The sequence below is a fragment of the Cucurbita pepo genome, chromosome 2 (assembly GCF_057944985.1).
Source record: "Cucurbita pepo subsp. pepo isolate OVF chromosome 2, ASM5794498v1, whole genome shotgun sequence".
NCBI lineage: Eukaryota > Viridiplantae > Streptophyta > Magnoliopsida > Cucurbitales > Cucurbitaceae > Cucurbita > Cucurbita pepo.
The window spans coordinates 7009361-7021748 of record NC_141799.1 but is presented as its reverse complement, the minus strand read 5'-3'; the positions used below and the strand labels follow the sequence as shown (position 1 = coordinate 7021748).

The following is a 12388-nucleotide window of genomic DNA, read 5'->3' as shown; positions in this document are numbered from 1 at the left end:
TATGATTACTTGAACTATATGTAGAGACATAAGAGTGGATCAAGTTCAAGTATATAGTCAAAATGATCTATAGTATAAGGATAAGACTGAGTACCTTATTCTGGGGACACTATGGATGCGGCCCACTTTTGTATATGATATAAACAATGTGATCACTAAATTGTACATGTGGAGACATGTGAGTGGGGGCGTCCTATGCAATGAGTATTGCATAAGATCGGACCATGAAGAAAACCACTCTCACTTTATAATGTCGTTTACTATTGAGACTGATTTTCTTTTCATTCGATGACCTAGGTAACTCGATCTTAGTCCTGAGCTAACCATGAACTCATGTTTATTCGGAATTATTCTTATATTTGCGTGGGTGAGAGTGGCTCTAGTTCGCCGACTCAATAGGCCTCCCATTTCAGGGGTAAGACTGGGTGAATGGCTGGGGACGTGGGGTGCAAGATGGAATTCACTCCTACCCAGAGAGATAGTTTCCTTAAGCACTGACTCTAGGTCTTGAGCAAGGGGCCCCACCCTCTAATTGGCCTGAGAGGGATTCGGTTTACTGGTTGGATCACAAACCAATTGTTTATTAGAGGATCAGTGAGACATAAGGAACAAGAAGTAACTTTAGGGGTAAAACGGTAAATTGACCCAGCTCTAGTTACAAACAACCTGTGAAGGATCGACGTACTAATCATGGTTATATCAAATGGACAGAAATATATCTATAGTGAGGGGAGCGCAACTACTAGGCTATAGTGGAGTGTTCTAGTAGTTAACGAATGTTGGCTAACAAGGTTAATGAGTTTAACCGGTTAATCTTGGATCGTTGGAGCCCATGATCTATAGGTCCATTAGGTCTCTCTGCTAGCTCATATCGGACTAAACTATAGAACGTGTGACGAGTGAGTTCGAAGTGTTCGAATAAAAATTAGGGAATATGCGCTACATATATACGATATATTTAACCGCATTTTTGTTTTATTTACGAATTAAACAAAAAGAGAGAATTTGAGATATTTAAATAAGTTTTAAATATTTTAATCAAATAAGTGTCGGAATTGATTGGTATTGGCTTTTGAGTTAATATTAAATATTAATTAAATAGTTTAATTAATCATTTAATATTACTTTAATTTAAAATTAATTATTCAAGTTAATTGTTGAATTAAAATGAAGAAAGTCAAAATGTTGACTTCATTTAATGGAAAAATCCATGTTTGAGTTAATGCAATTTTGAGGTGTCAAAATTTGGTGAACTCAAATTTGCATGCTTGCCACATAATCCTAAACATTTGAGTGGAATTTTTATGTCAAAATTTGGTGATCTCAAATTTGCATGAACATGCAAACATGACTCTATAATTGATGTACGTGAAAGTTCTTCCTTGGGGAAAAACCTTGAGAAAAACCTCTCACAAACTCTCTCTTCATATATACTAAATCCCTCCCAAGTTTAGTCACTCACCGGATTCCACAATCCCATTCTAAGGCCGGAGAATAGTAGAGAAGACACTAGTGGTAGTTCGAAACCGGTTCGTGAAGAAACTTGAGCGACAGAAGGTTAGTATTCAAACTCATTGAGTTTTAATGCTTTTGAACATGCTAGCTAATTTACTATAATTGATGTACTTAGAGTGCCTAAGATCCAAATTGCTTCCGCTTGTGTTATATTAACACCAACATTACCAACCTCTTTTTGAGTTCCTGGAAACTCTGTTCGCAAGCTAGAGTCCAAGCAAAGGGCTTGCCCTTCTTGGTTAGGGGAGTTAGTGCTGAGAAAATTTTGAAGAAATCTTGGACAATCCTTCTGTAATATCCAGCTAGCCCCAGAAAACTCCTCACCTCTGTGACTGTAGTCGGCTTTGGCAGCTCATCACTGCTTCTATCTTAGTTGGGTCCACTGTAATCCCCTTGCTTGACACCACGTGACCCAAAAATGCTACTTCTGACAACCAAAACTCGCACTTAGAGAACTTGGCATACAACTGCTGGGCTCTCAGTATTGTCAAGACTTTTCTTAGGTGGTTTTCATGATCTGCCTTTGACTTAGAGTATACCATAATGTCGTCGATGAACACTATGACAAAGGTGTCTAAGAATTCCTTAAACACCCTATTCATTAGTTCCAAGAAAACTCTGGTGCATTGGTAAGGCCAAAGGACATAACGAGAAACTCGTAATGTCCATAGCGACTTCTGAAAGCTGTCTTGGGTATATCCCCTTCTCTGACCCTCAACTGATGATACTTCAACCTTAGGTCAACTTTGGAGAAGATTGTTGCTCCCTGTAGCTGATCAAACAGGACGTCAATTCTCGGGAGAGGGTACTTATTCTTTATAGTGACCTTGTTTAATTCCCTGTAATCAATACACAACCGCATGGACCTGTCCTTCTTCTTGACAAACAGAACAAGGGTTCCCCAGGGTGATACACTGGGTCGGATGAAAACCCTTATCCAACAGCTCCTGTAACTGTTCTTTCAATTCCCTAAGTTCTACAGGTGCCATCCTGTAAGGTGCCTTGGAGATCGGCATAGTTCCTGGTTCTAAATCAAACTCAAAATTGACTTCCCTAGCTGGGGGCAAACCTGGCAGATCCTCCGGAAAGACATCTACGAACTCCCTGATGATGTGTACCGATGAGGTTATTTGTTTGTTACTATTGTCTAAAGTCACGCTGGCTAGAAATGCACTTGCGCCACTACGAATCAGCTTCTTAGCCCTTAGCGATGTTATGACGCTTGGGGCACCTTTGGAAGTGACTCCCTTGTAGGTAAAGTTGTCTCTTGATGGGAGCCTGAGAGTCACTATTCGAGTCTCCCAATCTATCAAAACGCGATTCTCGCCTAGCCAATCCATACCCAAGATGACATCAAAGTCTTGCATGCTTAACACTATTAGTGTAGCTTCGTTGACACACCCTGATATTGTTACACCACCTCCCTTAACCCTATGGGTAGCTAGCAACAGCTCGTGAGCAGGGGTAGACACTGATAGGGTAATCTCAAAAAGTTCTTGATATGAACCAAGAGACATCAATCATACAATATGCTTAAATGAAGATGTGAAGAAAATATTGTTCAAATTATCAAAAGATATTTCAATTCATGCCACATTAAAGAGCAATAAATTTTCATGTTATACATTTTGGGTGGATTACAATTTAGAATAATTTAGATTAATTGTATTTCATTAATGTATTTTAAGACTTTTAATTTTTAGGTTACATTTAGATAATGGCTAATTATGGCCATAAAGTATGAATGTTACCACTCTTGGAATGTCTTTAATAGTTTCATATTGAGGCTATATAAAGTCATGTATGTTGTATTTGTAGGTAGACTTGAAAAATATATTAAAAGAAGCATTTGTGCTTTTCTTTAGCCAATGGCTAAGTTTCTTTGTAATTCTATGTAGTTTAGATTGCATGTAGAATCATTCAAGCTCGACATGATCAATCTTGCTTGTGGAGTGATTCGAATCTCAAACCAGTGTTCTTGCGTTGAGATATTTGATCAACAATAATCATTCAAGCTAGACATGATCGATCTTGCTTGTGGAGTGATTCGAATCTCAAACAATGTTCTTGCTTTGAGATATTTGATCAACAAGGTTACCAAATCTTATTCCCCTTGTAGTTGATTCCTTATCATATCAGTTCTTTCTCTTGGTGTGCTAGCTCTACAAACTCTTCATATACGGATGAATGCGTCGAACCCGAATCAAACAATACTAAAGCAAGATGGCCAAATACGGGTAGCGTACCTGTGACAACTGCATCAGGCTGGTCAACTTGCCTGGTTGTTGTTGCATGGGCTACAGCTCGCCCCTGCTGATGTTGAGCACCTTGGCCCCTTTGATACTGTACCGCAGGCCAGTTGACACGTTGATCATTCCTCTGAGGGCAATCCACCACAAAGTGCCCTACCTAGCCGCATCTGTAGCAAGCACCTGTTCCTGCTCGACATTCCCCCGTGTGAGGATGCGACAGTTAGGACAAAGGGTCATGTTCCGTATCGGAGCCCTTCTTCGTTTATCAGTGCGGCCACGGGGCGATCTACCAGTTCTAGGGTGGCTAGGGTCTGTCACCTTTCCCTGGGCTGCAGTGTGGGATGATTGAGCTGTTCCCAACTGTAGCTTGTCGGTGCGGGACGTGTCGAGCAGGGTCGGCACTTAAAGGACTTTTGCATAGTCGAAGGATGACTGGGATGCCACATTCCCCCTTAGTTCCTCCCTCAAGCCAGCGATAAATCGTTCGCCCTTCAACTCCTAAGAACTAACATAGGCTGGAGAAAACCTCGCCAGCCTATTGAACTCTAAGTCATATTCCTCCACTGATCTGTCCCCCTGTTTCAGTGCGAGGAATGCTGTCTGCATTTTCACTCTGACAGTGATTGGGTAAAATTTTTGGAGATACGCATCTTTAAATTTACACCATGTAATAAACTCTTCTTGTGGTATAATGGTCTTCTGAGCACCCTTCCACCAGAAGTGCGCCTCTCCTTTCAGCATATATGTCCCACAATGGACTTCATACTTTGGCGAGCAGTTTATAAAATAGAAGGCCGTTTCTATGACCTCTAGCCAGTTCTCAACGGCAATGGGATCCACCCTGCCTCCGTCAAAGGAAGGTGGTTTATGCCTCTGGAAATCTCTTAAGTAGCGGGACTCCATAGTCATAGTCCCTGAATCCTTGCCCCCTTGCCCTGTTGACTGATTAGCCATCATGGTTTGTATCATCTGGTTCGTCAGAGCCTGATTTTCTATCGAGGTCATCATGAACGTCTGAAACATCTCAGATGTGGGCATGGCTAACGGTTGGTTTAGCAGGACTGCTGTACACGAGGTTGGACCCGCTGGGACCTCCTCGGAGAAGGGAGCAGTGGGGGGTGTATCAAGCAGCCTTCGGGCCTTGGCCTTCCTTCGGCGTCTTTTTGTTCTTGATGGCTGTGGTACTGTCCCCTTGCTAGTTTGGGGCGTATCCCCAACCTCCTCCTGAAATTCAGGTTGTTCCTCTTCAGGTGTTGGAATCGAGGTGTCCTAAACTTCCTCTCTTCTTCCCCTTCTAGCTCTGGGCCCTACATATGGTTCGCGTCTCTTTGGTGCCATTATCTACCACAATAGAAAAAGGAACTATGGTTACAATTCATTCTTAGCACATCTCCTAAGTAATGTGCGATTATACCATAGTCGGTCATGGTATACTCTATAAATACTTGCTTAACCTTTGTCTCTATGTTTCTGTCATGTGAGAACGTCTGGTCGTGAGCGGCATGTGTTTGACGAGCGAGGTCACAGAGGGCACGACTTTCTATCCTAAATGTCTATAGGACCTATAACCTGACTGTTTTGATACCAAATTTGTAACGGCCCAGATCCACCGCTAGCAATCTATGAACACTCCTAAGGTACCTTGTTGCCGTGGTAAACCGCTAAGTTCCTAGGGAAAAATTAAGTCTGGCTAGAGCGACATATCGCTCCTAACAGTAATCTCCTAAGCTTATCATAGAAATGGGCCCTAACAATTAACAGAGTGTGCATGCAACATTCTCTAACATCATAATATATAATTCATGCAAACTAGGCATACCGGCTCAACGGGGCTATGACCTCCATCAAGCACCCAGAGCACGAAGTTCGCGCTCAATGGGGCAAATTCATTCATCAAGCACCCGGAACACGGAATACACAATTCCAACACAAATTAAATGCATGCATACATACAGCGGAAACTTAAAGCATACAAGCAACACTCAGATAATTCACCCAATACACTCATAGCAATTGATCTGGCTAATTTTTTACATGGAGAGCTAATCTGAAACAAAATTGATTAGCTTGCATGCAATCAAAGTGAATCCTACAAGTATTTCTTCCTATACCGGGCGGTGATTTACCTGGTTGACGCGTGCTGTTTTGCTAGCGTTTCTTTGCCCATGAGGTGTCCAAAAATACTGATTTTCTTAGATTAGGTCCCTATTCATGCAAAAATAGTATTAGAACTGGAACCGAGACAAAAATCGGGGAAACAGAGGGCAACCGGGCCAAAACGGCCGTTTCACGCGCGCTCACGCGCCAGTAGTGCGCTGACCACGTGCGTGGATGTGTGTCAGTCGCAGGCCGCACGTGCGCCTACCACGTGCGGCAGCCCCTACATAGTCGCGGGTCGGCCGTTTCGGTTCAACTTGGCTCGGCTCGCGTTTGTGGTTCAGCTCGGCTTTGTAGGCGACACGTGTCGTCGCCTTGCTGGAGCTGTGTTGCTCCAGCCGACGGTTGACGAGTGTCCGACGCCTGTCACGCCACGCTCCGCCACTCGCCGGCCGAACCTTTTTTGTTTCTTCTCTGTCCTCTACAATCCTTAACACATTCCCCTTTCCAATTTTCATATCTTTTGATCCGTAGATCGGATCAATATGATTTCTTCGACAAAGTTCTAGATCATGTTACGGGCTACGTCCTAGTATTTTTTTTGTAATTTTTTGCTTGACTACCTGATGAGTTAAGAGCTTCGGAAGTTTGCTGACCGTTCTCAGACGATTCTCGGATCTCCGCCTTTGGGTTGAGGTCTCGGCCAAACTTCTACACTGATCGTGCATAGAGTTGTTCCTAGGTGAATATTTCAGCATTTTAGGTTTGATTCAGATAGAAAAAGCTCAGATCTGAGAAATGTCGTTCAGAACCTTACCTCGCGAAACATTCTTGGATCTTGACGGAGCGTCGGCCTCGCTAACCTCTCAGTCCCTGTACAAGTCTCGTCTGAAGGTGGATTCTGACGGTGGTTTGATAAACTTCACGGCTGACTCCTCTCAAATTTCTCTCTAACTCTCTTTTTCTTTTGCAGGGGATGTGATGGGGTTCTCCTTGGACCCCTATTAGAGCTGGAGGGGCAAAATGACATTTTTGCCCCTCAGTTGACTTAGCCCCCCCCCCCCTTTTGTTTTTGGCGTTACAGTAACTGTTACCGACCCAGCCTCTGATCCTTCTCGAGGTGGGCCCTCTACTTCCACACCTCGTCCTATTTCTCTAAGATGGGGTTGCCCCCCTCTTCTTCTTCCTCTTCCTCTTCCTCTTCCTCTTCCTCTTCTTCGTCCTCTGGGCATAGTTCTATAAACCAATATAAGAATGCTTAAGTCTAACGCCTTAATACTATGCATATATAAATAAACATCATAATGCCACTTAAGTAAACACTCAACAAGTTATACATCATATCATACTCATTAATAAATACTTAAAATATCATAAAAATTTAAGTAATATCCACAGAAAAATGCATGCGAGTTCGAAAATGTTTCTCATTTCTCATCTTATGCAAGGCATACCTGATGGTGATGGGGCATCGACGTTGGGACCATGGAGCGTGCCAAGCCTACATTGTAGACTAGTCTACAGAATCTAAAACCTAGAGCTTTGATACCAACTGTAACGACCTTAAATTTCCACATATCCAAAGTCGCCACTAACGTCTCATGCTAATCTCTAATGCAGAGTATAACTCTAAAGATGCTCATCTTAATTAGCGAAAAAATTTAAAACTTCATAATACATTAAATCACTAGAAAACACTGTCGGACTTACGTGTTTCAAACATCATGCTGGAGTTCAAAATAAGATAAAAACAATTACAAATTAACTAATTTAAATAAATGAAATGCAAATCCCCTATTCTAACCAAGACTAGGAATTTTAAAAATGCAGCTATCCTATGCACGCGCCACAGTCTCTGATCACGATGCCGCCGTCAACCGTACATGGGTGCTTTGCCTTTACCTGAAAAACAATATGGCACACGGGAGTATTTCAAAGAAATACTTAGTAAGTGACCCCACTATAGGGGCCATGCTCATGCAAACACATGCAATCATGAGTGAGAGACCTATCTCTAATCATTATAAGGGTGGCCTCCAACCTCGGACAAATTGGATGTGTAGTACTTCCCTACACACGACTCACTTGTGCGAGTGTGAATCTCCAGGGCGCTTACACACCCCCTAGACCGTCTGGTCAAGCTAATCTATAGCGACGTTCGGAGGTCAGCAGAACCCCATAGTGTCATGAACCTCATGAACACCCTCATATGTGCGCATTCACACTCATCATACGATGCGTGTCCGCACTCATCATCTCTAGGGGAAGTAGCCTTATGCTTATGAACATACAATATGCATGAGGTCCCTCTAAATCCAATTATACGTCTCTTTTGACACAACCCTCTAATTTCATCTCTTTGTTACACTGTGTAACACGTACTCATGGATATTTACATTAATATCATTTTCTTACTCTTAGGCTTGTGTCCTATGTCGATCTACGACATGATGCAATATGACATACAACATCATAAGGCATGTTTAACATGGAAAACATTATCATGTTAATAACATCGTCTTGCATACATCATAATCATCATAGAAGCTAGTAAGTGCATCAAATATAACATGTATGTCATGCATCGAAACATAAATAACGTACATCTCACATACATTGAAACATAAATAACGTACATCTAACATACATCACAGCATGTCATACTCATACATCATCATAATTGAAACAATCTTTAGCCTATCCTATAGTAAGGTAAGGCCACTTACTTGGTTGGCCTTGGCTGAAGTATTCCCTAATTAGCTAAACGTAAGCTCCCGTTCCGTGAGAGCTGCTTCCTATGTTGCCGGAGTTTGTTTCCTATCAAACTGTTCACCACCTTCCGTTATTAATTTACCAATAATCAATAAATGTGAAATACGGCTTTAAAACGACTTCGAATACCTTAATCGGGGCCGAAAACAGGTCTAGGAGGGTCGAAATAGTGGAAATCGGGCTGAAAAACAGTGAGCCGAGCCGAACAGCCACTGGGAGCCGTTGAGCCGAGGGACTGCGTGCCCCGCTGTGTGCCACGTGACAGAAACAAAATGCGCCACGTTGTACAGTGCGCATCGAGTCGAGGCGTGGGTCACACTCCGGTTCAAGTCGACTGCTGCAGAAGGCTACTAGGTCAGGCTGGTTGTTGGGCCTCGGTTTACTGGACTGGGCCGCAAGTGTTTGGGTTGCAGGGCGGTTCGATTGGACTGTGGGTCTGGTCTCGTGTTGGTTCAGCTGAATCGTGGCTTCAGGGCTGGATTGAGGTTTGAGCCGCTTTAGTTGGGCCTCGATTTCACGAGCTGGACTTAGATTGGTTTGAGCCTCGGGTCTGGGTATTCGGTTTGGGCTGACCCGGATCCGATGGATCCTTCTTCCTTACCCGACTTCTACGCAATTTTCCGGCACATTTTCTCTCTCCCTCCCTCGGCGTTCCCGTTGCCGATTTCGGTCCTCTTTCTTCCTTTTCCTCTCCGTTTGTCGTCCCTCTTTCCTTCCTCGAAGTTTTGTAGCCTAAAAGTTCCTAAAATCATAGACCTAAGAACGTTTAGGAAAACCCAATTTTTTTACCTCAATTATAGACGACAATGCTTATGAATAGGCACAAAACGTACCTTGAGTTATTGTGCTATCGTTAAGGATCCTTCTCGTGATGGTAACTAAGTGTTTGACGTCGGTTTTCAAGTGGTTTGGGACTCGTCGAAAAAATTTCAAACTCGCCGACGTTATTCGAAATCTCTCTCTCTCTCGTATTTTCTTTCTTTTTTTTTTCTCTGTTTGCAAGTACTCTCTGATAGGTTCTGGGAGTTGTGGGCTGAAGGCTAAGTGGGGTGTGGCTGTCATTTCGTGTGGGATTTGCAAAACTCGGTGGTCGCCGGAAAACTCACGTTTTCCAGCGACTAAGTTTTTTTTCTTTTTCTTTTTCTTTTCTTTTTCTTTTTCTTTTTCCTCTTCTTTTTCTTTTTTCTTTTTCATTTTTCCCAAGTCGTTACATCCAGATTGGAACTACTAGTTTCCCTCTCGGATGGAAAGTATTCTAGAACCTAGTATAGTCGAGCTTGACCCAAATTGGTCATATAGGATAGTGTGACGAGGCTATTAAGCTGCCTCAATAGAAATGGGTCTTTATCGACATTGCATTTCCATAAATTGGTCCCAAAATTGTTGAGATGGCCGAGCGTTTTATTTTATTTTATTTTATTTTTATAAAGGTTTAGATGATTATCTCAAAGCAAGAAATCTGGAGATGAAGCTGATCAAAGAGAGAGAGTTCTAGCAAAAGGTTTCTTATTATTGGACCAATTTTAATGGAATTTATTTCACTCCATAGTTAACAAAACTGTACGAGATTAATTTTGTTCCAAACCGGGATGAAAACTCCTAAGCTTTAGATAAGGAATCGAGTTTTACCGAATTACGTAAAAAAAATATACAAAAATCAGAAAATATTAAGAAAAACATGATATCGTGAAGAATGTACCAAACAATTCAAGAAATTTCAAATTTAGGCAATGCGTGTCAAACAACCAGCGCAATCTTAAAAATGTTTTTGAAATTTGAAATTTGTTTAGAATTGTGAAATACTAACGAAATGAAGTGGATAATCTAATAGGAAATGAATCTTGGCGACATTTGAAGCAACTTCGATGAACGAAAGCTTAGTGAACTCAAAATTTAGGAAACGCCGGCTAAAACCAACCAAGTAAGTGGTCTTACTACAAGATAGTCTAGACAATTATTTAACGTATAAGAACACATGTTTTGTGGCACTAACTCGTGTCATTTATGCTTTATGCTGATAATGCTTTGGTGATTATTTATGATGTATAACCTATGATATGATGTATGATGATGTGTATGAGTTATATGATGACATTTGATGATGTTTCACGATGATTATGATGTGTTTATGATGACGATGCATGTTAATATGACTATGTAAGATGATGTTATTTCCTTAATATGACATATTTTCCATATCAAAATAAGAAGCATGTTGTGAATGTCATATTGCATTATGAGGATCATTTTCATAGGACACAACCCTAGTTAATAATATTAATGATGATGAAAGAACGCAGACTAATGCATGTATATTACTTATAGTAATATAAGGATGGAATTAGGGTTGTGTCATAAAAATATTTTTAAAGATGAAAAACCATAAGGACCTCATGCATTTCTGTGTGTACATATACATCAGGATACTTCCCCTTTTACGATGATGTGTACAGATGCGTATGCTACGAGGATGATGGTGATCATGTCATGCATGACACTCAGGGGTTTGTTGACCTCCGAACATCACTGCGGACAGCTTAGGGATTCACACTCGCACGTGTGGGTCGTGTGTAGGAAAATACTGCGCATTCAATTTAGTTCGAGCTGAAGGCCACCCCTACGATGTTTTAAAAATAGATCCCTAGAGCATGACTTGCATGTATTTGCATTTTCACGGCCCCTATAGTGGGGTCACTTACTAATTATTCTTCCAAAACTCAGGCCGTGTGCTACATCATTTTTAGGTAAAGGCAAGGCTCTCAAGTACGGTTGACGACAACATCGCAATCACAGACCATGCCATGTATATAGGCTAGTAGCATATTTAAATTCGAAGACTTACGGTTGGGTTTGGATACGATTTTATGCATATCATGTTTTTGGAATTATTTTTTATTATCGTTTTAATTTTTGTTTCTAAATTATGTTTTTGAACACGTAAGACCATGACGATATTTTCAATGATGATGTTATGCTTATATTGAAATTAGGATTTTAATGATGATGTTTTAAAAGTTAAATTCCGCACAAGAGCTTAGGTAGCAAAAATCTAGGGTCGTTACATGTTCGGTGACTGAGGGTGCATGAGGAACTGCGAGAGAAATTTTAGAAACTTTTGAGCTTCTAGTAAGCAAAACAATGAGCTCGAGAAGGAATGCAACACCCAAGTAGGTAGCTTTTCTAAATTTCCTCAAGTAATATTTGTAAGTATCATGTCTTATAATGTTAGAATATGAATGATTAAGACTTTAGAAGTATTTTTTTGGATTAGAATGCAATGTATGTTATGGATAATTACTGAAATGCTCTAGGATGAGAGTTTGAGATGTATGAAATTTGAAATGTTCTCCTTTATGCTAGAAAGTAGGATGGAATTTTGTGATCAATGCTCTCCGCAATTGAATGATGTTATCTTCCTAATAAGCTTTCATGAATATTTAGATTACGTATTTCTTAGTGATAAATATGATTGTCTCCCTAACTAGGCATTTATGACTATACCAAGTTAAGTTCAGGCGCTAGAACTAAGGCACTTTAGCGTTAACCTAGGTTAGTATATTTCCAGTAAACCGAGCGCCCTAGGATCGTAGCAGCGATAAAAGATGATACCATAGTGCTTCAAAAAATTGGATTAGTCTTGATCATCTAGTACCAAGTGTCTGGAAAGTGAGTTTGAGATTTAAAAAAGCCTAGACTTTGTAAACACCTAGAAAACCTCCACAAAATCTAAGGATAGTGTGATGAGGCTATTA

At 41.0% G+C, this 12388-nt stretch overlaps 1 protein-coding gene across 1 annotated transcript; it reads right to left on the bottom strand.

Annotated features, from left to right (window-relative positions):
• Window positions 1-2360: 2360 nt before the first annotated feature.
• On the bottom strand, window positions 2361-4805 carry LOC147793451 (uncharacterized). Its single transcript, XM_087121103.1, has 4 exons — window positions 4278-4805; window positions 3948-4091; window positions 3762-3858; window positions 2361-2986 (listed from the first exon to the last, which is right to left on the bottom strand). The coding sequence occupies exons 1-4, from the start codon at window positions 4803-4805 to the stop codon at window positions 2361-2363; spliced, it is 1395 nt and encodes a 464-aa protein (XP_086977229.1).
• Window positions 4806-12388: the final 7583 nt, after the last annotated feature.

Excerpts from the sequence above, each read along its gene's own strand:
- LOC147793451 (XM_087121103.1), bottom strand. The coding sequence starts at position 4,805 with ATGCCCACATCTGAGATGTTTCAGACGTTCATGATGACCTCGATAGAA. Across the intron at positions 4,092-4,277 it reads CGAGGTTTTCTCCAGCCTAT|GGAAAGGTGACAGACCCTAG; the intron begins GTTAGTTCTTAG and ends ACTGCAGCCCAG. Across the intron at positions 2,987-3,761 it reads GCCTGATGCAGTTGTCACAG|TGTCTACCCCTGCTCACGAG; the intron begins GTACGCTACCCG and ends TTACCCTATCAG.